Source organism: Poecile atricapillus, chromosome W (assembly GCF_030490865.1).
Source record: "Poecile atricapillus isolate bPoeAtr1 chromosome W, bPoeAtr1.hap1, whole genome shotgun sequence".
Classification (NCBI taxonomy): Eukaryota; Metazoa; Chordata; class Aves; order Passeriformes; family Paridae; genus Poecile; species Poecile atricapillus.
Genome location: NC_081288.1, coordinates 10,439,649 through 10,465,891, shown reverse-complemented (window position 1 = coordinate 10,465,891; position 26,243 = coordinate 10,439,649). Strand labels below are relative to the sequence as shown.

Here is a 26,243-nt window from a genome sequence, read left to right as displayed (position 1 = left end):
TATCAGAAATATGCTGGACTACATTATGCTTCTGAAGGCCCACACGTGTCAGTTCAATCTGGATGGGTTGCTTTTTGATTAAAAAAAAAAAAAAAACACACAAGAAAAACCCCTTTATTACTGTCTGAAAATTCTCAAGAAGATGTTCTCAGAAGGAATTATTTCAAAGAGGAACACGATTGTTCGTAAGACTGTGGTTAGTCTGAAAAGTCATTTTGCAAACAATCAGAAATTAATGGAAAAAAAGAAATTTCCTCCTGACAGTAGAATTATTATTGTTTGTACCCAGGAGTTCTATAAATGTTTCACTCCCAAGGAACAAAATTGTTTCTGTGACTTATTGTAGAATGCACAGTAAGTGCATGGCAAAACTCAGAAACAGATTATCTTCAGTCCCACTCTACTAATACAAAATATTTATTGTGGCAGAACAATGGGATAGCCTGCTATTATTCATAAAGCAGATCATCCAAACCAAAGGAAAAAAAAGATTATACCTCATAAGCTCCAAAACTGCAGATCCTGAATATTTTGCTGAACAATCAGGCTTTCTAAAACCTATCAGTACCCATATTTCTGAGAATAAAAATAATGTTTTATTTGGTGAAACACTTTAACATGTAAAAAGATATTTTCAGTGGAATGTCTTCATCATTTTGGTTCTGTTGATTGTTGTATGCATTGTCTGGCAGTTTAAGTTTATTTAAAACAATATATAAATGGAGTTAATCCAAAATCCAGAATAAAACTAAATGAAACTGTAGTCCAGTTTGAGATGAACAGAGACCCCATCCTGTGTGGCCTAACCCCTGCACACCCTCTCCCTCCCACAATACTTTCAGAAGTGTGTATTATGGACCCTTTGCAGCTGGGTGAATTTGGCCCTATAGGACAAACCCTAACAGGGATAAAATTTGTCTTACTATTTCTGACTCAGCTTTTGGCCCTGTAAATCCGTGCCTAAATAAAAAAATAATAATAAAGAAGTCTAATAAGGAAATCAAAGTTCACGTAATGCTAAACAGAATGATTGAATCCTTTCCCACAGTGAAAAAACAAATGTAGTGGACAAACAATCAGTCAAAAAAATTGGATACTTAAATGTGATTATAATGGAAGGTCACCAACAGCTTTAAAGCTGCTCAATATTGCAGTAGGAAGATACTGTTATTTGATAACATTGGAAGTTTATATTCACTAATTGTGTTAAAAAATCTAACAAAAAATTATGACTTTAAGTCATTATATACTATGTGATTAAGATATTTAAACTGACTGCAGCTGCATATCAATATATACAGAAATATTCACAGGTTATTTATTTACTGTCAATGAACTAAGGAGGAGTTTTTCATCAATTAAAGCAGTAGAAACATTAGTACACTAGTCAGGCAAGGGATGTAACCAGAGCTGCACAAAACCCACCCTGCATCTCCACCATGTCAGTAGCCAGCCTACACCATGGGCCAGGAGACCAAGCATCTAAAACTGGTGAACTCTATAAAAATTTCAGCTGAGCTAATGCTAGTTTTACTCAACTGGTTCCAGAATGTGTGTAATTTTGAAATTATGACCACATGGTCTTGCTTGGGGGGGAGGAGAGGTTACCTCTCTGGACGAAACTTGTGCTTGTGTGGTCTCTGAAGATCCCAGCGCTGACACTCCTTGCCTGTCTCGGTGTGATCCATTGGCCCTCTATAACTCTCTCCATTGCAGGTCATGCATTCAACTAGGAAAAAAAAAAAATAGACAATAGTCATTTATTACACTGATGACTTATACCACAAAAAAAAGAAAAAAAAAAAAAAAAGGAATAAAAAATACCCAACAAAACCAAAAAATCCTAAACCAAAAAAAATCAACAAAAACCCCCAACGTGTCCCTGCTCTTATATAATAATACCAACCTAAAGAGGTAGTAAAAATGGTACCTTTCTGTTGGGTTGGTATATTTAATGCCCTTTAAAATGTAATTGTATCTATTAGTGCTAATCCAGAGGCCTAAATTTTATATTACTTTATGGGACACTTAGTTCTGAAGCAAGTAGAGAGGAGCTACTAAAGGCATTCATGTTCCTATCAGTCTTTTAACCTTACTTATGGTTAGTAAGAGAGAGAGACACATAGCTATGGAAGAAGTATTTTTTAAAGGTGATATTATCGAATTAAGCACCATTTATTTTTCTAAATCACTCTAAGTCACAGTATAATTACAGGACAAGTTTAAGTGCAGAATATTGGCAGAATCCCAAATTCAGTGCAGTACTGTATGTCTCTTTATATACCCAGCACTTTCAGCTGTGTATGATACTGTATCTTTTTGATGATAACAGTTTTTGGCAGTTTAAGCTAAGATACATTTTCAGTCCCGGTCTGGCAAGGTAGGTAGAAGGTATGGAGAGTGGGAAAAAGTTACCAAAGGAATTTGAAAGCATTGTTAAACAAAATTTAAAATGAAATGTCTAAAGATATAAAACAAATTCACCAGAATTAATTGTAGATAAACTTCTCAAATGCTCCCTAATTAGAGTAATTATAAGGAACGATATTTAGAAAATACTATTGTATGGAATTACAGATATTATAAAACATCAGCTACCAAAGCCTTCATCCTAAAGTGAGCTCCAGGTCAAATATCCCGTCTGAAGTTACATAAGTTTATCTTTAAATGATAGATTTTAACAAATTCTCAAGCACTGTGTAAATTATTCTATTGCTCCTTCTTTTCCTCTCCTCCTCTCCATCTCCCTCCCTCTCCTCTTCCTTTCCTAACAACAACATCGCTATTGCATGTGACCCATGAGCAGGAAAATTAAAGGCATCCTATCTTGAAGATTTAAATAGATTGATTGACTGGAACTGAATTGGCTGATTAAGAGTAAGATATAAGAGCTTAGTTTGGAGGTTAATAGAATTTAAAAGTCAACATATGCAATGGTGCATATAAAGTCTCTCTCAAATTCTGTGACTTCAAAGTCAAATGGGGTTGGATTTGCAAAGAGTTATACTTATTTACAGTATTTAGTCAAAAAACAAAATGCATGCTTATCTTAAGCTTTCATCTTGTAATCCAGTATCTATATTTTCATCAAAAAGAAGACGAAAAGCTGATTTTACCATGGAATAGCACTAGATGATTTTTATCACATAATAATGCTGAAATTGTTAATGGATTCACTATGGACTAGACAAGCAAAAAAAAGGGTCACATTTGTACGATCAGCACAACTTCTTTGTGCAAGCTCCTCCATAACCTGAAAAAAGCTGCTGAGCCTGAAACCTTCCAGCACACTGGAACCTCACAAAATCTCTTCCTCTAACATCTTCTTTTCTTGCTATATGAGTTACTCTCATTGAGAATCTCCTATTCTTTCTCTAAAGGCCATGAGCAAGTGTTTCCTGGGAGCTCTGTGCAGCTGCTGTCAGCAGAGCAGAGGCAGCTCTCTGCAGAAGCTGTGCTGGGTTACCTTCTGAGCAGAGGGGGATGTCACAGACTTCGTGGCGTGTCTCTGGACTGGTGGTGAAGCACCACGGGCCTCCCTCTTCCCCTCGGGGGTTTCGACAGTAGTTTTCCCTCAGGTCTTTTCCCCGATAGCTCGAAGGCAAAAAGCTAGTTTTAAAATGACAATCATTACAGTATAAGAGCATGCAAATGTTGGGGTTAATCATACTATTTTTACAAAGTTAGAAACAATCACATTTCTGCTTCCTTCTCCCTCCACCCTGCCTAAGCAAATTCACACACCCAAATATCTGTCCGTACACAAATACACATCTTCAGTTGGGATTACTCAATTTAAATGGCCTAAATCTGGGACAATTTGTCTGGCCCATAGCGTGCTCTAGAGAGTTTTACTCCCATCCCTCAGCTGTCCAGAGCCAGCTATCTAGGGCAGAGCCAGAGGCAGTCACACACTCCCTGCCAGGCCGCGCTGTATTCTCCTTCAGGAGCTCTGGGTCCACCAGGGTTGATGGGGTCTGTGGCCGGGCGAGGCCTTTCTATCCTGTTCATGTTGGCACAAACAACTCAGCTGGGCTCAGAGCTCACCTACTTTGTGAAACCCACAACTAGACAAACCTCTTTGCATCCCTGGGCAGGCAGCAGCAAGAACAGATCATCAGCAGAATGTGAGTGCTGCACCTCGCTGAGAGGCTTTCACTGCCTGAAACCAGGGACTGCTTTGCATTTCAGCTCAAGAGATTTCCCCAGATGCTGTTTTAGCCGTGTTCCTTCATGTTCTGCCATGAGCACCGCTGTTGTCACCTTAGGGTCTGCTACTTACAGACCTACTCATAATTGTGTTGTATATGTTCAGACATTTAACAGCACCCCAGATGACTTAAAATGCCCAGGGTCAAGGTGTTTTCTTCTCAGGTATCTGTAAAAGTATGTGCTTAAATCTAGAGAAACCGTGTCACACACAGTGACACACACTAGTCATATATATATATATAGATATATAGAGATACGTAAATTTTTACACATAAAAGTAATGTTAGCTTATTTACCCCACAAATTAAGGAACATCTAACCCCATAGTAAGGAACCCAACCCCAGAGCTGGTCTGTTCAATGCCACTTCAACAGCTCATGACCACGTTCAGGCTGCACATTGCAGACAAATCCAGTGACATTTCTCTACCTGTTACATTGCAGCCATGCTAAACAGCAGCTAAACCTCTGGAGTTAGAAAACACCTTGAAATCAAAAATCTGCCCCATGAAATTATTTTTTTTTTGTTAGTTGAAATACTAGGCTAACTACATAGGGGATCACATAAAACTGGTAATTTAACTTTATTTATTTATTAATTTATTGAGATCTATATGATTTTTTTTTTTTTTTTTTTATCACTATTTAAGCTTTGGTGAAAATATCATAAATAATGCACCTTTTATTCTGAAAATACCCAATATTTTATTTGGAGTGTTTTGAGAGAATCAAGAAGAAAATTTTGACATGTAATATTTTATTCAAGTTTTATTCCCATTAATGAAATTCTTGAAGTAACTGAAGTGAAAAATACCTCTTTTAATCACATTGTGGTTCTAGTCAATGCAATGTGGAAGCATTACACAAAGGTTTTTTTATTTTTAGTGCTTGAATAGATTAATTTTTTTGTCATTCCTGCTGCCTGTAAAACAGATTCTGTAGTCTTATAATGTAAGTATCTTAAACTTTATTTAATTAAAGACCCCCAGGCAAACATTTTTGATGGGACACTCCAACCTGCATATGTGTTAAAATGGTATGTCAGTGCATTTGGGAATATTCTATTTAACTTTGCTGCTCATTAGAAAATACAGGAAAAGGCATCTCAAATTACATTAGATATGCTGTAGGAGCATTAAAAAAATAAAAATTCTAAATGAGTAGCACTAGGAATGCGAGATGGGTCAGATATACAAATGGCTTCAACAGGTACTGAAGCAACATTCTTGAGAGAGGAAAGGATGAATTGCAGTAAAGATCTACCCATAAAAGGAAGAAAGTGCCACTCCTAAAACTGATTATTTAGTTCATCTACATTAGGTAAGGAAAAAAAGAAAAAAAGCCAAAAATTGAAGCCAGTAAAAGTAATGGTAAAAACAGATTCAACCACAAAAAGTCATGGAAACTGGCCAAAAGTCTATGAAGCACTGGTCTGCTCTTTGACCATTTCTCTTTGAGCCCTTTTTACATTGCATTTTTAAATATAAAATTCTCCAAGAGTCTTAAAATCTGTACTAAGATGGAAATGACAATGGACAATAATCTGTGCTAAGATGTAGACGAAAAAAATAGGGTTTTACTCTGTGTTTTGGTGGAATACAAATAAATAAAATTGTGACTTACTAGACTGAAGTAAAAGTTTCAAGTTTCAAGTTTTTTTCAGTTCTTCTTAGAAATATAATTAAAAATCATTAAAATACATTTATCCCTTAAATATGAAAGTTATTTTTTTTTCCAATGGCACTTTGTGATAATCAGCTGCTGAGAAAAACTGACCTAAAAATCTGAGTCTTTTGTACTAATAAGTTCCAAACACACCACTACTGCCTGCTTCTCCCCACCTCCCTCATGTCTCTGATGATGAAATCATATTTTCTGATGTTGAAAAACAAAATTAGCATGCAGCCACCTCATTTATCCGGTGACCTTTGAAAAATTAAACTTATTGCACAAGGCAGGAGAAGAGTCACTCTTATAAAATTCATCATAGAAGAGTGGTTGTCCAGATGCATTGGATAAAACTGTGTATGCTGTGTATTAAAAAGCTATTTAGTGGTAATGTGTGCTATCCAGACACTTTCCTTCCTTTAATTATATAAAGTCACAGGTATACTATGTAGAATAAATGCTCATTTTTGCTTAGGTTATAATGACTTAGAATTCTTTCACTTCTGGAAGTTGAGGATATATGCTTCAAGGTGTTGAGTCTCAAGAAGCCATTGCTTTGGGATCTGGTGGTATTTATGGTATGCTCCCAGTTAACAGGCCTGGTCCCAAACTGAAAAGCAGACACTGCTCTCCATACTGTAAGAGCCAAGTCCAGTAAGTCCAAGCCTGAGGCTCAGCTTTGTAACACATCATAAGGGAAAAGAACTCAACTATCTTTTGCCTTTTAATGTTGTTCCAAGATATCCTCTTGCACACTGGATTGATTTGGTCAGGACAGGACTCAGCAGTGCACAGCCCAGTTCCTCACCAGCCATCTCCAGTCTGGATGCTCCTAAACAAATTGCTGACCCTGGGAGAACAGAGCAAAAGGCGGCAATGTGGATACTAAGCTTATGGGTGAAAGGACCTTTTGGTTTTGTCTCTTAAAGTTTAATTATCTACATGGCTAAAGCCAGCACAAAAATGTTTAAAGAGAAGTTTTTAAAAAGTAGACCGGTACTTTGTAGTCCTTTTACTGGTTTCTGGGAACATTTGTTGGGGATTAATCTGTTTTTACCATTACTCCTCCCGGCTTCAGGTTTTGGCTTTCTTCTCTTTTTCCTTAGCGAATCAACTAGATTTACTCTCAAAGTGTAGGTTTGACCTCAGTTTCTCACTGTACCAGGTCCTAAGCTGAAAAGGTAAGTCTTGTACATGGTCCTTCAGTCTTTATTTATTGATTGTATGATCTGAAGGGAAAGATTTCAAAAGCCTCTTCAGTCCTTTCCATGGATTTGTCGCCTGGCCTAAGTGCTCCATAGAGTTTAACATAGTCTATAAATAACAGAGAACTGACAATAAATATGCAAAATATACTAACAATATTATATACTAAGAAAATAGGTGTCTAATATCCCTGGCTTGCTAATGATGTGGTTTCCAAAATTGCTCATTCCTTGGGAGTCAATTAGAAAACAGTGATGAACTTTCAGACTCTGGGTTGAAATAATGCAGATGTTTTGTTTCTGCCAGTAGCTAAGAGATCAAAAGGATATAAACAGCTAAAAAAAAAGCAAAAAAAAAACCAAAAAAACCCCACAGGAAAGAAAGAGATACAGACACACAGGCTGGCATTAGGAGAGACCTCTTTGGAGAGAGCCCAAGATAAGGATTTTCTGCGATCTGGAGAATGGCATCTCTTGGAGAAATGCAAGAATATACTTAAGAGATTTTGTTGTCTAAGGTTAGTTTTCCCATAAATTCTTATGCTTTATGGGAGCTGTCTGTGCACTATTCCCTTTGTCTCTGCTCCTGAACTCTTACCTGTGCTCATGGGGGATCATTGAATTCCAGGCCTGACACTGGATACCACTTTTGGTAACAGATATTGTTCCTTTATAGTCTGCTCCTTTTCCAATGATACAATTTCTGACATAATCTATTGAAATAGAAGAAAATTAGGGATTTGGTTAATGTACAAAAAATTAAAATTCATCATCTGTTTTCATATAAAAATAATATATTTATTAGCCTTTACATACTTAATTCTTAAAAATTATTGCATATTTGTTGACATGTAAGCCTATCCTTTTTTTTTTTTCCAAATATTGATCACTATCTGACCCCAAAAAAAATCCTGGAAATGTTTCCAATGTATCTGATTGAAAAAACTCCATGTCTGAGGACTTGAGTATCCTACTCATTAATGAGGTAAATAAGAGCAATGTTAAGTAATAAATGGTAACTCATACAACTGAGCTGCTCAATAGAAAATTGAAGTAGAAAACTGAAACTAGTATGTATGTAGTATGTAGTATGAAACTAGTATGTAGGCAAAAATGTAGATTGGAAAACTGACCAGCAGCAAGTATGTAGACAAATTTGCATGACAGCAAACTCAGGATATGTGTAGATAAAACTGTAGGATACAGCTTTCAAAATGCATAAAAGCATCCATGTCCAGGATGTTCTTACAACCCAAAAATCACTGACTGACCCCAGGGTTTTTTTTTTCCCGTCCCTGGCTGGAAAAACAAAATCAGTAAATAAATCAGTTACCCTTCTTTTCATACAGATCAAACGCATGGTCTTGCTTCTTTCTCACACCATTTGTCAAGCTGTTGAAGGATAACCAATGGCACCGTTTTGTAACTCTGTCATAAGCAAAGGCCCTGCAAAGAAAATCTGGATGAGAAAAAAATCTCTGTGTGGTTTATAATAATGACACATGGCCTGCCAAGGAGCATGCAATGACATCAGATTTATTTTTACTGGGAAAGTCAGAGAAACAGTCCAAATTACTATTTAAACCCACAACTGTGCTGACAAGAGCAAAGAAACAAAGAAATTAAATTGATGTGGTCATTACATTAAATACCAGTTTGGTTGTTCACACTAATCTAAGAGTTTCCTTGTCATTAAAGATCTTTATTTTAAAACTTAGATAAATGTGACTGAGACAGCATTTGTGTCCTCAGTTATTCTGCTCTCTGGGAGAAAAAAAGAAAAGAAACATGAAGACTAAAACATCATCTTTGCTATGCTCACAATATGCCTCTGAAATAGTTAAGTATCTCACACTGATGGATTGAGAAAAATTCAAGCACAAGGAATCTGTTTCTTGCCTAGAACAACAGAGACAACAGAGTTGTTTAAAAACAAGAATATTTTTATTTGTAATAATAAAATAAACTGTGATAGTGTACCTAAAGTTTGTCCTTGCTTACTTTTGCTTTTTTTTCTCTTATTTTTAACTACTTTCTAGGAGTGAGTACAATGTGTGCTTAATGAACTAGATATGGGGGAGGGCAAGAAAGACAAACAAATCCAGAGTAAAAATACTTTCTTTCAATACTTAATATGAAAAATGCAGACCTTTTTCTCCTACAACAGTTTTGAAAGGATAGTCTTTAACTATAGGTAAAATATTTTAAAGGATTTTAAAATCACAACTGACCACCTTGGAGGGGGCAACAGCTATTCCAATAAGGAAATATTAAAAAAGAAGAAAAAAACTCCACAGGTGTTTTTTCCTTAATTTTTCACTTGAAGCAAATAATAACTGGCATTATTTCCTCCAGCCTACCACGAAATCTACATTTTTGTCACTCATCCCATACCTTCTGAGATATTTTATTCTCATCTGAGAAGGCATTTTAACACTACTTGATAATATCCAAGAGTCACACAGATTTCTTACACTTCATCCATACTTTGGCTCTGCCATACTCTTCAGTACTGCATCCTTCAACAAGAAGTTCCTTGATCTTCATTTAATTCACCATACAAGCTTTCTATGTGAGATCTTGCTGGCTTCAGTTAAAAATGCTACAAGATCCTATCCAATCTCCCCAGTCTTCTCTCTTTCAAACATCTTCTTCATTATCGTTTCCATCACCAAACAGATTTTTCATCCAACTGCTCTCTCTACTCTGTTGACTCCAAATGTTTCCAACCTGCTAACCTTCATCCCTCTGCCCTTGTGCAGCCTTCTGTTCTCTTCTGGCTGATTCTCAAATTTGAGCATATCCAAGTGCCTCTAACTCCATCTTCACAAAAATATCCTTGACCTTTCCTGCCTTTCCAATTACATTCTCGATTCCGCTCCTCCCTCCTAAAGTGGGAATGCAGAATGCACTGTTTACAAACTATTCTTTCAGTTTTTGCCTTTCAGTTGCGTTATGGTTTCTTTCCAGTTTGGCTTCAACCACTTCTTCATATAAAAGTTTGTAACAATCTTTTCTTGGACCCAAATTTGGAGGGGTTTTATACCTCCAAAGTCAACATATTTGAGCAAATTCTTGGACTTTCTTCTACTGATACTGCCGATCACAACAATTTTTTTTTGTTTCTCTTTTTACTGAGATAGTCTTAGATAGTGTAGATTTTCTTATCAGGTACTGAAATTCTGTTGTCTATACTGAAATCCCTTCCTGTGTAAATACAGACACTCTGAACAGATAACAAAGACAGTGACAGCTTTGCAGCTAAGGAAGGGACAGGTGCAAAAGTCGCCTGTATAGCAAATAAAATAGTAATTATATTGGCTTTTTTATCTGTAGGAATTGTAGTGGGGAAAGCTGTAAGGATGTCTGTAGAAAAACAGAGGGACCAATGGACTGGAAAGAGTGGTGAAACAAAGGATTAGAACAGTTCAGCAGCAGCAGCTTGATAAAACTGATAGGGAAGGCAGGAGAAGAGGCACAGAGATTTATGAAGACAAAAACAGTGTAAGTGAATCTGAGGAGCTCTTTGATGGAAGATTTTAGGAATAATGTTATGAAAAAGAAACAAGTCTAGATAAGGATCTTGTAACTGTGTTGGAAATGAACAAGATCTGTGCAAGCATGACAGCCAGGGAATAGAGGAAATATCTGTTATGAAAAGTGGCTTATAATAGCTTCAACATAAAAATGTTAGAGTTAAAACCAGCAAGGATTAATGATAAACCAATAAAATACTCAAAATTTACTTGCAAGTGATGCAGAAACTTACAATGAAGAAATAAAAAGTTGTCTTAATTTCCCCCCCACTCCAGAAAATAAGGAGTACCTGAACATTTACAAGTCTGTAGGGCCTGAAATCTGCTACTTTCACCACTTTCTGGAAAAAAAAGAAACCTAATACTGTTCCTGCTTGTATACCTCACAGTGCAGAGACACAGATGTTGTTGCTCCCAGTGCTATTGTCACAATTATGTTACAAAGCAATTCCATTTTTAAAAGCTTGCATACAGAAAATAAAACATCAGTGCGGTGGCCCAAGAGATGGACTGCTGCATGGATACGGAGTATAAGAATCAAGCCATGAAAATGTCAATAAACATAGGAAATTTCAAGTATCATATTTCAAGCATTTAAAATGTCACTTTGTGTTACTTCTTAATTTGGAATGCTCCCACAGCAGGCAGGAAGCTAATTGGTTTCATTTAAGTTGGCAACAAATTTCACCTTGTAGTTACCATGCGCTGGTACGAAATTAAAGACTGGGATCCTAGGAATAAAAGGGAATGATTAGAAAACACTGGATCCTTTAAAAGGGAACACATGTAAAATGTGTGTTTACAGTAGCATCAAAGAAGAGTTCACACTACAATAGGACCCATATGAGGGTCAAAGTGAAACCACAAGAGTCTTCTGAGATTCCAGAAAAGAAAATCCCATGCGCTCTGTGCATAGTGGTAGCTCAGGCAAGACCTCATCACCTACACCTCTACTGCTAAAGCAGATTTTTAGCACTGTCCATGCTAAAAAGCTGCCAGGGAAAACAGGAATTCAGAGAGTAAGTCATCAGGATCTGTAATTCTTCTCCACACTCAATGCAAAGTAATTACATGACAGATTGCCATTCTGTTATCTGTGAGCAGGGCTTTTCCAAGCTCTACTCTCAAAAGTCCCTCATGTCTCCTCTATGTTGTTGCATTGATTCATTAAAGGAGAAATTTCCCCTTAGGACATCCAACAAACACTGTCTCAAAAAAAAAAAATCTACAAAACAATTTTAAAAATTCTGAGATTCTAAATTAATTTTATTATAAAAGAGAATAGACACATATATTAACTTGCTTTTTATTTTCAGAACACAAAACATAGCATCCAGAGCAACTACAAGTGGTTTGAGAAAGTTTTTCTAAACTGATGCTAGAATGCAGAATTGTTGTTTGCTTGGTGCTATTGAGAATTTGTTTTATACTGTGATACTTAGTTTTGCAATACTCCTTGTTGCTGCTCATCAGAACTCAGGGCTGTCTTGCTGTATTGAATACAACCTGATCCTCTTGGCAATGACATCAATGGAAGTTCTGCCAATGGGGAAAATATTAGTGCCTGGAAATATTTTCTGTCTGAAAAAAGTTAACTCTGCTCATTATTTACACATATAAATAGTCAAAGCACAGAATTATACAAATGAGATCTTGCAACAATGGAATTAAAGGCTTATGGTAGAATTTAATCACAGTTGAGACCCTTCTCTGTCAAGGAAGAAGTTTCATTGTCACATTTTGCCTAGCTTCCATTTGTACCAATGGTCAAAACTGTTTTATGTTTCAAGTTCAGGGTCACATTTAGCCCAGCACTCACCAGTGCAGAAGTGATCCACTGTCTCCAAGATCTGCATTCATGGCCTTTCATTCATTGCTCATGGTCTAGACTAAGAGAGGCCAGGGGGATCGTATAAGTCTAATACTTCAGAAAAATGATAGTGATTTGTTCCAAAACATAATAGAGAATGCGTACAAGGCAGACAAGTGATCAGCTGCATGATGTGTTTCTAAGAGACAGCAGATGCTGAAGGATGGCTATCCACAGCCCAGGTTTGATCCCAGTGTATCAGATTCGCAGTACTTGCCAGTGAACTTCAGCAGAGCATGTATCTGTGCTCCATGTGTGAGGTTCTCGTTGATTTCAGCAGGAGTAATGTGCAAACAATGAAGACAGGATATGGTCTGAAGTGGTGCTGAAATCCTGCAGCTGTGATGTGTGATGATAACCATTTTATAAGAGACATAAAAATCTCAGAAATCTTCACCTAATGCTATATTGCAGCCCAAGTCACCTGCACCTTAATATTTTTTTCAGCTATGTTATGGAAAGGATTACAGATTGGACAAGCTAAGACGGGCAACTCAGATAAAGCCTCTAAAAGCCTCAGAAAAGACTGACACATGCTGGACAGGTACAGCCAGATCACTGAAATCAAAAATCACAATCCCTGGGTTGTTCTTGGTACAAGCTACCACTGATGATAATTGCAGGGACCTTTGAACAAAAGAGATCTCTTAGGAGAAAAAACAGATAAAATCGATACATAACTTACTTGCAAGTGAAGGAGAGACCCTTGTTCCTGCTGCATCTCTTTGCACATTGCTCTGTGGTATTTAACAGCTTCGTTTTTACTTCCAGTGTTTTGTTTACTTTAATGAGCATCAGCTCTCCTGTTTTTTTGAAGTCATGAAGAGGATTTCTCTTTTTTCCTTTACCCTCTGAAAAAAGAATTAAAGAAAAAAAAACAACAAAATAAAACAATATTAGGAAGAATGCTGAGAGTAAAGATGGCACTGTATATGGATAATTTTTCCAAGGAATTTTAGCATCTTCAGTACCTAAATCATAAACAATCTCACAAAAGGAGAGTATAAGCATACAGTGCAGAAGAATTGATTATATTAGATGGTGATTTCCATTTTTAAAACCAAAATAGTAGGAAATAAATAAAAACTAGTTTCAAATAAAGACATGTTGTAAGAGGGTAAAAGGAAAGTTTCTCACCCTTTGTAAATTTTTTCAGAACCTCCAAAATATGCCCAAAATTTATCTGAGATCTTGTAAATTTTTGACAAACTCAAGTGAAAGAGTATCACTTGCTGAATGAAAAAAAAAAAACCTGTTCTTAAAACAATACATTTATCACAAAATGTGAAAAGAAGTGGATTCTGGAAGTGACACAAAATAATAATTTGTCCACTCGCTGCTCCAGTGAAGTCTCAGTGTGAGTGTTGTGTCCAGTTTAAGTGTGACTGAACTAGAGTCGTTAGCTCACAGAAAAGATTATAAGGTCAAGCAGAAGCCATAGCATGGAAACAGTCTTCAGTGTTGCAAAAATTCCTGCAAAAACGAACACAATGATCTCGTTTCCATGTCTCTATTGAAAGGCCCTGTGGAAGAGGTATAAAATGGAAGGAGGAAGATTGTTTAGAGATGTCTGGCTGAAGTGAAAGAGGAAAGGTCTTTGATATATGCAAGAAAAGTCCAGAGTTTTGCCAATGTTTGTTTATATTTTTGCTTTGCATTTCATGAAAACCAGTCTGCCAGTGAAGGCTACTCCATTGTCTGTGAAGGCAGATGAGCACATCTGGAGAGTAACTGTCCCTATTCTGTCAGATGAATAACACAGGGAGAATAAATTGCCTTGTGGATCTATTTCACCAGTTTCACTCAGTTATCCCAGATGATCTTTTTGGCTTAGATGGCTTATCCATGTAAGGTAGGTGAATAAATTCCTCCTTAGTTTACAAAGTAGATAATAATATTTTCCGTAACTTATTTCCATGTAACTGTATTCACATCTGTCCTTTCATTTTTCTCTACAAACTCTGCAACAATAACAGAACATAAATGCTCAGGTTCATATTATTAAATTTTGCCAGAGTTTTTCCAAAAAAAAAACCTCAGTCTAGTGCTTTGAATAGATTCTCATGCAAGTGCAGAGTGTACATAGGCCAATGAAGTTTTTCTTGGTGCACTCTGCAGAAGCTCAGAATAACTGTAAATTGCAGAAGCTGAGGCTCTGGAAGAGATAATGACAGCTCTACATACTGAAAACCCAAAGAGGGCTTAGAGATGTTCCCTTTGCAGAACTTCCATCCTGATCACTGATCCATTTTCACTGGATTCAGCTAAATCACACCTCTCAGTGGTCAGTTATCCCTAAGACACCCAGAAATATAACAAAGACATTTACATTAGATCTCATCAAGCTTCATCTTTAAAAAAAAGAAAAACAAAACAGCAGAATATCTCTGCTATAACATCGCTTAAATATAATAATCTTCACCCCATCCTCCTTTCTTTCTTTTTGAACTGATGAAAGTAAACTGTGCTACTCTCCAGCATCTAACAACTCACAATTTCAATCCCTCTCAAAAAGAAAAACTAAGGAAAAAAAAGGAGTTTATTTGCTTTAAAATATAATTGTTATTATGAAGAAGCTTTTGATTGAAAAATCAAATGCTAATAATTTTGGTGTTGTGTTAGGAACCTCTATCAGCTCTCTTAAGCATTTTAAGCCTTCAATTTTTACAGTGCACATGCACCCAAAATTAAACACTGCACAGAGAAATGTTATTATAACCTTTTCATCTTAAGGGTCTGCATCCTGTTACTGGAAAAGGTGATGTCTACATTGAAGCTGCTTTATTTTTTGTTGCACCTGTGATAGAGCCAAAGTGTTTCAAAAAGGACTGGATTTGCCCTTTAAGACAACCAAAGGAAAACAAATCTGCTATAAAGCTTTTGTGGTGTATTTCTCAATCTATTATCTTCCAAGACATACTTGCTCATTTTGTGTTGTCTCAGCCAAGATTTTTATGTCAAATGGTGGTAGGAATCTGTGAGAAATATCAAAGTATTTTCTTTCAGTTCCCGATACTAGCATTTCCCATCTACTGATAAGTGTCATTATCTTAATTCCCAATGATAACAGCTTCTTAAACTCACCAGCCAGCATGCAAGAATATGAATTAAAACATCAAGAAATTATGTTCTGCCTGAAAATATGGTACAGAGTTCTGCTTTTTCTTTTTGTCCTTCTTTTCCTAGCATTTGTCCAAAGAGGATTATGGGTTTGATCTTGCATTTAGTAATTCATAACAGCCTGATTTAGTTTAGCTTTCAAACAACAACATTCTACGTCTTGCTTATAATCCAAGAGGCAAAGGGCCAAGTGCATCTGTGGTGTGACTGTTAGAAACATCAGAATAATGCAAAGCACTACTTTAACAATTTTCACAACAAAATATATAAATATAATATTCTTTCTGTGTCAAATTAGGTGGCTTTATTAATAAAATGTTAACTCAGATAATGTCTTAGGTATTCAATATGCTATAACAATGCAACTAATTTGTGATTGCCATTCATTTAAATTTTTTAAACTTTGATTAATCAGGATTTCTGCTCATTTTGTGGGCCATGTCCTATGATGTTTCCTGTAGTTTCATATCACATTACCAAGGAAGTCTGACATTCCACTTCAATTTGAAAATATCAGCAGCTGATTCAAACACAAAGGAATCCAGTCAAATACGAACCAACATTTTTCTCTTCAACAGAAACAATCACTAACTAAAAATATTTCTTCAGTCAACTTAAAAAAAACCTCAAAAACATGAGGAGGATTCCCTTTTCTGTTTCTTAACATGAAGTTGAACTGAAAAGAAGAGAGCTCAGTCAGTGCCCAAGGAAACTGGAAATTGAAACTGACACATCACCTCTAGTAGGATGCAGCATTGGACAAGAGCTCCATAATTTCATTTGGGATTTCCACAGTCTCCCTGCTGGTGTTCCCCATTTTCATAAGAGACTTTAAATATTTCCTTAAGAAAAAAGGTAGCTCACAGGGAAATACATTTACCTTGGAGCTACAAGAACTCACCTTTCAGTTCCCTTACTAAATCTTCAAATGAGATTTCTATACAGTCTTCTTACAAGAATCATTGACTGAGACTGCTCAAATTATAGGGCACCTGGAGGAAAAGATTTTCAACAATACCTTTTCTTGGAGCAGTTCCAGTCCATGTCAAATCATTTCAATAATCAGGGATAATCAAAATTGACATTCTGCAGCATTTTTGTAAGAAAACTCACCAACAAATTGCAGTGCCTGTATTCTAGAACCTGTTTAACTTTAGATTTAGTTATATTTATACAAAAAGAACTAGCAACACAGAGAACTGTGAGAAATGGAACCCACAGTATAAATATCATAGAAAGACACCTTCTTGATTAACAAGAGAAACAGGTTTGAATTGGCAAAGGTGTTTGTATTTTGATCTCTCTTTCTCTCCAGTTATTCTGTAATCACTGGGCTGATAGAAAAATGACATCAAAATAGTTAATTTTTTTCACTTCTGGCCTCATGTCCTACATCAGAAAAGGGCTTTGGGCTCCCAAGCTACAACATCCCTCAATTCTCAAACTACCTGATTATGTTCTGTATCTCAAATTAAAACTTACACCTTGCAGAATTAGTCTGATACTGAGCTATATGAGGGTAGAGAAATGCAGCATAAATCTAGTTGCAGGTTATTTAGAGTTCAAACACCTGAGCAAGTCACATTTTACACCCTCAGCTCTTAATCTGATCACAAAAACATTTGGTTTTGCATTATTTATTTAGTAATAAAAAAACTGAATATAGAAAATACAATGCCATTGTTGTGGTAATCCAAATAACATACAGGGTGTGATAGGCCCAAAGACCACCTTTGTTCATTATAATGAGCTCAAAACATTACTTGTGTTATCTACAGCAAAGTTTTACTAAGAGATTATCTGAATTCACCTGTTTCATTGGTAATCCCTTTCTTTTTCCTCAACCCCTCCAGCTTTTTCTAATAAAGATGTACATTTTAGGCTGCAAAGTTATGGTATTACAGAGCACAACTGGAGTACTACAGCTGCCTCCCCTAGAAAAATCTTAACGTCCATGGACTTGTTACAGACTACAAATCTTTTATTAAATACCAGTTATGATGCACTCAGCATGTCAGCTTCCAGGGTTTCCAAATTCCAAATTCCACTAGCAAATTTTAGTACTTTCTTAAAGAAGTACACCTTGAAGTCTCCTGATAATGTAAGAAAGCTTATTCCTTTTGTTTGTTTTTAATTTTGCATCCCACTTTATTATACAGAAAACCATCAAAACTTAACACTAAATTTTTCAAATGGGAAGATAAATACATTTAAATTAAATGTTTATTTTTAAATTGAAATTCTTAATGAATACTTGGTGCTTTGTGATTGAGTTTTTTTCCCTCTTCTGTTTGTTTAGACTTGAAGAACTTGAGCATTTTATTATTTATTTGCTTTGTTGAGCTAAACTTCCAACTGTGTGAGGACTTTTTTATAGCTTCTGGTTTTTAAAAACATATGAACACTCATGTAAAAGCACCACTGTTCTTTGTTTGTCAGATGTAAGAGATAAACTAAATCTATAGGGAAAATAAATCAAGAAAATGAGGATACCTGAATTCCTGAGACTAGAATATGCTGTCAGAGAACTGCAGGAATCCACTGCAGTCCTTCCAAATGGAGAATGAGACACAAAATAATATGGCATGTGGAGAAATATTTAAAAGAGGGAAATTGTCCACATGCTGTGCAGGAAGCACAGAGAAACTGATGATTCAAAATATATTCCAGTGAAGAAAAATGGTCATATAAAGTGACACAATATTTCAGAAATATAAAACAGGCATAGGCGCTTTCTTTCGTATCAACTGGCATGTTAGATCTCTGTTTAATATTTTGCACCATGTTTGTACTGAAATAAAGTCACTTGACCTTGAGAAGTTCACAGATGGACTAACTAGAGATTGACTTATTTGTGTTATAGTTGATAACCAGGTCAGAATGCTAAAATGAGATTAGCTATTAATTTAATTTTGCAAACAATCATCACTGCAAGCTAAAGTAAACTGGATTTTCCCAATGGGCTAGGAAAAAAAATGATGAGGAGAATATCATGTGATTTAAAACTTGGGTGCAGGGGGTGGGAAATCAGAAATCTACCATCCTTTGAATGGTACCATATGAAAGACCTTAATAAAAAAATAAAAAAAAAAACAACGCTAAACACACCTGAAATAAACATAGGAAAGCACAGTTCAACACAATAAACATGTCAAACATTTTATTAGGGGACACCCTACTTGACAAAAAATTAATGGTACCTTATATTCATATGTTTCTGAATGGGAAAATTGTGCAAAGCAAAAATCTGCAAAGCAATGTATTATTACAGTGTCAGATATATCAAAGCAGAATGCTTATCTAAGCATAAACATTGACAATTTAATACAAAAATTAAAAACAAAGTATGTTTATATGCATAAAATAGCATTGGTAAAACTTGTGTAAAAAGAAAAAATCAGTGAGTGGGGTTTGAAAAAAAAGCAAGAATTCTCACCATATAAGGGTTGACACCAGTATGCAAATACAATGAGGTGTTTAACTTGTCTATAAAATATGATAGAAGGGATAGTTTTGATTATATTCAATAAAGTATTTCCAAGACAATGCTTTTTAAAGGATATAAAACATTGAGGGTAAATGTATTCTGGTGTGTGTCTCAGTATGATAGCATAAATATACTGGCCTCATCAAGAAAAAAGGAAAAACCAAACAAACCCAATCTTCACCAGATGGTAAAAGTAGATGTTACTAAATGCTTTTGGATGCAACATGCTTAAGTTAACAGTGTGGTCATTTTGAAAAGAAAAGATGTTAAAGATGAATGCTGATGATTAATAGGGTCACCACAGAATTGTTATCTGTGTGAAGAATTAGAAAGCACTTTTTCAATAAATACATTCAAGGTAATTTTGTCTCTTAAGTAATAACAGAGTCACTTTACAAAAAGAATTAATGCTCAACACTTTTAATTTACTTTCATTTACTTTGACTTTTCCTTCTGCCTGTTTCAGTATCAGAAATATCCAGATTCCTGGCTAGAATGCAAAAAGTGAACACCTTTTCCAAATGACTTCTCATCTGGGGGGAGAAGGAAAAAAAAAAAAAAAGGAAGAAAGGCAGGCCAACATAATGAGAAACTGGAACAATCTGAGCTGTGCCCAAGAAAACAACTTTGTAGACTGGATAGGCTTAAAAATGCCAGATTAAGTTTAATGCGGTTATTTATGTAAGACAATAATTTGGCGTAAAAGAAGTTTACCAACCATACCCATAAAATCTGCAGTCAGCTGTGTAGATGGAAAGTCACCAAAATAAAACCAGCTGTCCAGGAGGCATCTCTAGCTTGTCAAAACTAAACAGTTTCTCAGAAGTACCTGGAAGATGATGTGAATATTTTAACTTCTGAAATTTATTTTCTTGGCACAAGAGCCTCATGGGAAAAAACACAGTTTTTAGAAAGCAGTTTGAAATATATATATAACTATCCATACAATATCTATATATAATAGATAATGATTTCCGTATTTCTACTTTGGCTCTCAGTCTAGTTGTTGAGGAGATTCAGGAAATTCAAAAAGATATTTCTTTCTGGCTTTACATTACCACAAACATCACACAGCCCCACCCCCTTATTAACAACTGCAAAGACTGCCATGAAACTGGGAACCCAACTTTATGCTAAGTCCTGTCTTTGGAACCCACTCCTATAGTCAGCATGAAAGCCCTAGCAGCTAAGGACAATGCTAACAACTGATATTTATATTCTAAAATTGGATGGAAGCTGCAAATGGACAGCTCTTTTCCTTCCAAGAAAAGGTTATCTGCTCAGCAGGATGCTGGGACCCACTGGCAGAAACAAATGTGCTGCAGTTTGTACTCTGACTTACCGTATCTAACCTCTGGCTAAATTACTGAGAGGATTTTCCCTTGTAAGATTTGTCTTCTTATGCATTGTGCACAAGCATTAAATCCTCACCATTTTCCATTGCATTCCATAATCTTTACAAGTACCTGGTGGCTCTTTCAAGGCACCCAGCATCTTGTGCCCTTCCTTTGTGATGGTGTCCCAGCCAACTGGAATTCTGGGCATGCAGCAAGGGGTATGGAGAAAAGCACAAGTAGGCAGGGCAGGGATTGGGCAAGACAAAGAATAACAGATGTCTGAGGGCAGCAAAACAGCCCCTGTGAGGAGTGATGAGAGCCTTGCTGCATGTTGTATACATAAAAACAGTGCTGCTGGCCAAGGCAGCGAGTCATAGGAAAAGCTGGAGCTGAGGGGGACAGAGGCAGCAGCCAGTCCCCAGCTGGGCCAGCAGCACCGAGGACTGCCAGGCACGGCTGGGCTCATCAGACAGCACATGGGTGGAGGCCCACAAGCCACTCAAAACTACAGCTAGACTTTGCCAACACATTTGATTAATCTGGAGCGTGTTCCCAGCTCTGCTTCACCACAGTGCTGCTTTGCATGTAGGTACTAACCACATTCAGGAACAGCTCTACAACCCTCTGAGGGCACTGCCACAAAAACCTACAGGAAAAGTTAGGGTAGCAGTGAGGATGTCCTCACCTCTTCTTGCCAGCTCTTTTTAGCTGCCATGTGTTCCCCACAGCAAAGTTTTGCTTCCATTATGGCAGCTGTCCTACTACCCTTGCTTCCCAAGTAAGCATGGAGATCAATCCTTTCTCACCTCCATAGTCAATCCATTCTCACCTCTGTGCTACTTTCCAGTCTCTGCCATTCCACCCCACCTCAATGCTGATGGAGAGAAAGCAAAATTCCAACACTCATCCAGTACAAGTAATTGTAAAACACTCAGGGCAATGCTTTTCACTCCACATCACGCTTTTACTCATAAAGAGGCCCAGTTATCCTGGTTTCAAACCTCCTTGGAAAAGTTTGAAATGCTTAAGTGGCAAACTAATGTTCAGCATAAAGATCTAAAGGGAGATATTCTGCTCTCTCAGGGAGACTGCACATTTCCTTTCCAACCCTGGCCTCAGTTGAAGTATTACAATAATGACAGATGAGCTCCTCCAATAAGAGGCTTTCCTTTCCTTGACTTCAGTGGTCAATTTTCCAGTTTTACGCAACATTTTAATCTCGTGTCTTTCAACTCTATATTCTCCTGCTATGTTGCTTATGAAAATGGCATTAATAGAAACAGAAAATCTGTTAAGCAGGGTAAGTGCTGTATTACATGTGAGAGCAAAACAAGCAGCCCCTGGCACTGAGCACCAAAAGGATTCCATTAAACAGAAGGAATACACTCTTCCAACTGGCACAGTATCATTTCACTTTGTTGACAGTATATAGCATAATGATTATCTACAGCTGGGATGGGAAAGTATAAATCACATTAATTTTTAAAAATATACTTAGCTATGCAGACCACAGGAATACACAACTTTCAAAAATCGATTATGGCTATGGAATTGGATTTTATTTTTCTTTAAGTGATAATTATATATATAGGAACTAAGAGCAACTCCCACATCTTCATTAGCAACTTCTTCAGATCATCCAAACTACAGAATGTGCTTTAAATAAATTTAAATAAACACACTTGGCTGGCAGTCTTCTCACAGAAAAATGTATCTTTAATTTAAATAAATCTTTAGCATTCACTCTTTTGCAACATGCCAATCTACTTGTTGCTTTGATTAAAGAGTAATTTTTAGTTTCATTAGATGAACATTATTAAAGAGATACTTCCCAAGAATATTGAATAATAAGTATTTTTGAACAAGAATGAAAATTCCTTGATAAAGTTATTAGCTACAGATTAAATTCTTTGTGCAAGTGACAGAGACATAGAGGATATTGATAATGACTAGGCAAGCAGTCTATAGGAGCCATGCACATTTATCTTTCATCAATCATAGTCTTATCTTTTATATATTAAAGAGAAACTCAGAAAGTGATAGCGTAGACAGCTTGCTGACATTTTAATTTCTTGTGTTTTCTTCACCCTCCTTTTTCTTTACTCCTTAATATAACCCAACTGTATTAGTCAGCAACTTCTGTTACACAGGACATTGTCTTTGCACAGAAGTTAGGGCATGGGATTACAAACCCAGAATATTCATTCACAGAAGAAGCTATGTTCATCGTTAAGTACGTTTGAAATTTGATTTAACAGAACAGCACTAGAAGTATAGATGTGCATTAGCAAAAGATGTTTTAATTCTGTTTTCATTATTTAGCTTGTTTTTCATATCTGAAAATAACAATATGTATGCAAATCTTAATCTTTCTTAAAAACAACCCAGTAAAAAGGATCCATTGTCCCAAAGACAACATGTATGTTTACAAAACAATCATTTTCAGAAATGATCCAGAAATTTGTAAATTGTCATTTGTACTTCAGAAAGAAGTAGCACAACTTTCTCTTGCCTACAGTGTAAATATACAGACACTTGTGTTGAGGATCATGTATTTTTAAAAACAAGGTAAACAAAATGGCAGCTTGTGATAAGAGTCATTTTTCTTGCCAATAAGGCAAACAACAGGATTAATTAATATTAGGAAGGTGGAGGAGGAAAATTAAGAAAGTCAGGGTTGTCAAGAAACTGTCACCATGAGAACTGGTCTGAAAACAAGTCCTACTCTGAAAAACTCTGAAATTTCGGAAATATAATTTTTCTCCTCATCAAGGTGAACTATTCACTCCTAAACTGGAGATCCCCTTGGTTAAGGCACAACACTATTCATCAGCCCAGTAGTGATACAGGCAGTACAGAAGGTGTCTCTCAGTGTCCCTCTCAAAATATCAAATAGATCCAACACTCATTGAAGCTGGTAAGCTACAGACCAACACTAAGAGCCTACAGTCAGGGACAACAAGGACCTTCACTCAAGTAAAGCACCCTGACTTACCAGGACAGCAAAACATGACCTAGCTTCTTATGACCTTGGCTATAGACTAGCTGTGTACCTTTGGTCCATGGAATGAAGTGTGTGTGTGTGTGTGTGTGTGTGTGTGTGTGTGTCTGCAGTGTTCATTTTGCTTTTTTATTTCTACCTGTCCCATCAGTTGATGAGCTTCTGTCACAGGTAAAGGTTTCTCAAGAGCAGCTGACCACAAGCTATTGGCAATGTCCCCTGCTGCATATTTCTCTGTCATTTGATTTGAGGGAAACAAACCAAAGAAAGTTTCTCTTTAACAGGAATTATTTTTGTGAAAAGTTTCAATGTATCAGCATTTTCCAGTAAAAGGAACACAAAATATTTTCTCAGAAAATTCCTAACCAGGTCTAGTCATCACTTTTCAGAGAAGCTGCATGTCCAAAAAATGGAAATTCCAATGTTCATGGAAAAGGATTTCCGAAGAGTATAATATCACAGTGTCTGCATCTCTGTGTCACCTGCTAAAGAATGCCTGTGAAAACAATATCCCCAGTGAGCAGACTGAGCTCAGAAGCTGTAATGAGATTGATCAGCATCCTACAGAACCACACTCTTGCTTCCAGGGGGAAAACAACAGGTTTTACTGCACGTGATGCTGCCAGTTTGTTTGTGACTTGCCCACTCAGATCACAAAATATTCCACTTTGAAATCCCATTTCAAAATATTTTTTTTTTTTTTTTTAACTGGAAAGCATCTAGTCATATCTTGGAAGCCATCAGCATTCCTTGCCCAATGCCCTCAGATATTGCCCCAAAACTCAGCTGCCACACTTCCCTGCCCTTGCTTTGCCCGCTCCTGGCAGATTTTTTCCCTGAATTGTATCTGTCCTTTGTTTCTGTCTGTGCAAAGGTCTGACCCTAACAATGTTGCCGGAAGGAAGGAAAGGTTTGTAGAAACCTTTACAAACTTTTTTCCTTAAACGTCTTCCCAGAGGGCCAATAGAAAGCACAGAGTTGGCTCTTCAGATAACCAGTCCAGGGGGGACACTTCAGGAAAGAAATTCAGCTAAAGAGCATCCAGCACTTGATTACTTATTGTTTGTTCCTTGCCCCCCTCCTCCATCTCCCGGATTTCAGCAGGAACATCTAATGAAATTACAAGTATTTCAGTCTGGAAATAGCATGTTCATGCTGTTGAAATTCATCAAGGGCATTCCCGTACAGCAATGCACTATCCCGTGCTTTGGGTATTCCTCGTCAACTTCTGTTATTTAACATTTATTCTACCGCTGGAAATTAAGGATACACGATCTCGTCCTGATACCGGCCGGGAGCACCTCTGGGCAAAGATGAGGTTTCCTTCCCCTCTCTCCCGGTTTCCAGGTCTGCCCGTCCTGAGCGAGCCCCGCGCACGGTGCGGGCGGAGGGGAGCGGCGGCCGCTCCGCAGCCGCGGGCCGGGACCCGCCTCCCGCAGGGCTGCGCGCCCGGAGCGCGGCTTGTCCCGAGCGCCGCAGCTGCGCCGCGCTGGGCTCCGCGCCGCTGCCACCCCGCCCGGCCACGCAGGGTGAGGCTCTCTCTGCCAGCCCACCTGCGGGCTCCGACCTGCGGGCTGCGGGCTGCGGGCTGCGGGCTCCGACCTGCGGGCTGCGGGCTCCGACCTGCGGGCTGCGGGCTCCGACCTGCGGGCTCTGACCTGCGGGCTGCCCCCTGCTCGCCGCCCCAGCAGCCTCCGTGCCGCGGCGGAGCGGGGGAGAGGGGACGTGCTGCGGCTGCGAGGCGGACGGGGGTCGCTAGCGAAGTGATAGAAGAACTGACCTGCCGCGGGGATGGCGGTGGGCAGCAGCAGCAGCTGGTGGAGCAGCAAGGCTGGCAGGAGGTGGGTGGCCCGCATGGTGCTGGCGGCCCCCGCGGCGGCTGGCGGGGAGGAGAAGGGGTGATGGCTCCTCGGAGGGACCCCGTGCACCGCCGGTCACTCGAGGAGGCAGAGTGAGCCGAGCTTTTTATTGCGATGATCTAAGTTTGTTGTGTGATTAACTAGAAAGATCTGGGTCCCAACTCCCTCTTACGGTAAGAAACTGTTTAACAACATCCCCTCTCTGCCTCTTCTTCTCCTCCCCTCCTCAGGAGCTGCCTCCCTTCCCTCCCACCCCTCAACCAGCCCAGGGAGAGGGCTTCCATCGCCTCATCCCTCCCTCCCTCCCTCCTTCCCCACCCCGCCTCTCTCTCTCCATCCCTAAGAGGCTCGAGAGGAGCAGCCGGGCCGGGCCGGGTCCTTCAGCTCATGCCCCGGGGCTGGTGGCTCCTGCTGCATGGTTCCCTCACACACCCCAATTCCATCTCACCTGCAGCCACAACAGACCTGCCTTCCCTGCAGACATGTCCCTTCACAACGTCCCACTTTCTGCACCTGCCCCTTGGCCTCATCCCCAGGCAGCACCTCGATCCACAGCCATTTCCCTGGGACTCTCCCACCCCATGGAGAATTTCACTGTAAGGAAACACCTTTCCTCTGACCTGCCCACGGCTGCCACCAGCCTGGCCTTTCCATCACCCTCTTTGGCCATCTGACAAATGCCACTTCCCCAAAATTGTGGCAGCTCTGAGGAATTTAAAGGTCAAGTATCAGCTGCAGGCGTGGTTCCATGGAGACAAGCTTCAGTCCAAAGCGATGCCTGACCTTCCTTCTGTCGCAGGCAAAGTCATTGTAATTCTTCTCTTGCACTTCATTTTAACCTCATGGAAGCAATGACATTGGGTTTTGTTTAAAGTCATGAGACCGGCCTTCGTGACACGCAAGTGTTCGAAAATAAACACTTGAGGAAAAGTTTTGCTGTAATTTAAAC

At 38.2% G+C, this 26,243-nt stretch overlaps 1 protein-coding gene across 1 annotated transcript in view; it reads right to left on the bottom strand.

Moving 5' to 3' along the window:
• Positions 1–25,418, bottom strand: part of LOC131591884 (hepatocyte growth factor-like) — a 53,652-nt gene extending 28,234 nt beyond the window's left edge. The window contains exons 1-6 of the mRNA XM_058862993.1: positions 25,216–25,418; positions 13,176–13,341; positions 8,418–8,530; positions 7,683–7,797; positions 3,467–3,609; positions 1,609–1,729 (exon numbers count right to left, since the gene is read on the bottom strand). Of these exons, the coding sequence (XP_058718976.1) occupies positions 1,609–1,729; positions 3,467–3,609; positions 7,683–7,797; positions 8,418–8,530; positions 13,176–13,341; positions 25,216–25,291 (734 nt within the window). The 5' untranslated portion in view covers positions 25,292–25,418. The remainder of the gene's footprint in view (positions 1–1,608; positions 1,730–3,466; positions 3,610–7,682; positions 7,798–8,417; positions 8,531–13,175; positions 13,342–25,215) is intronic.
• Between the last annotated feature and the right edge of the window lie 825 nt (positions 25,419–26,243).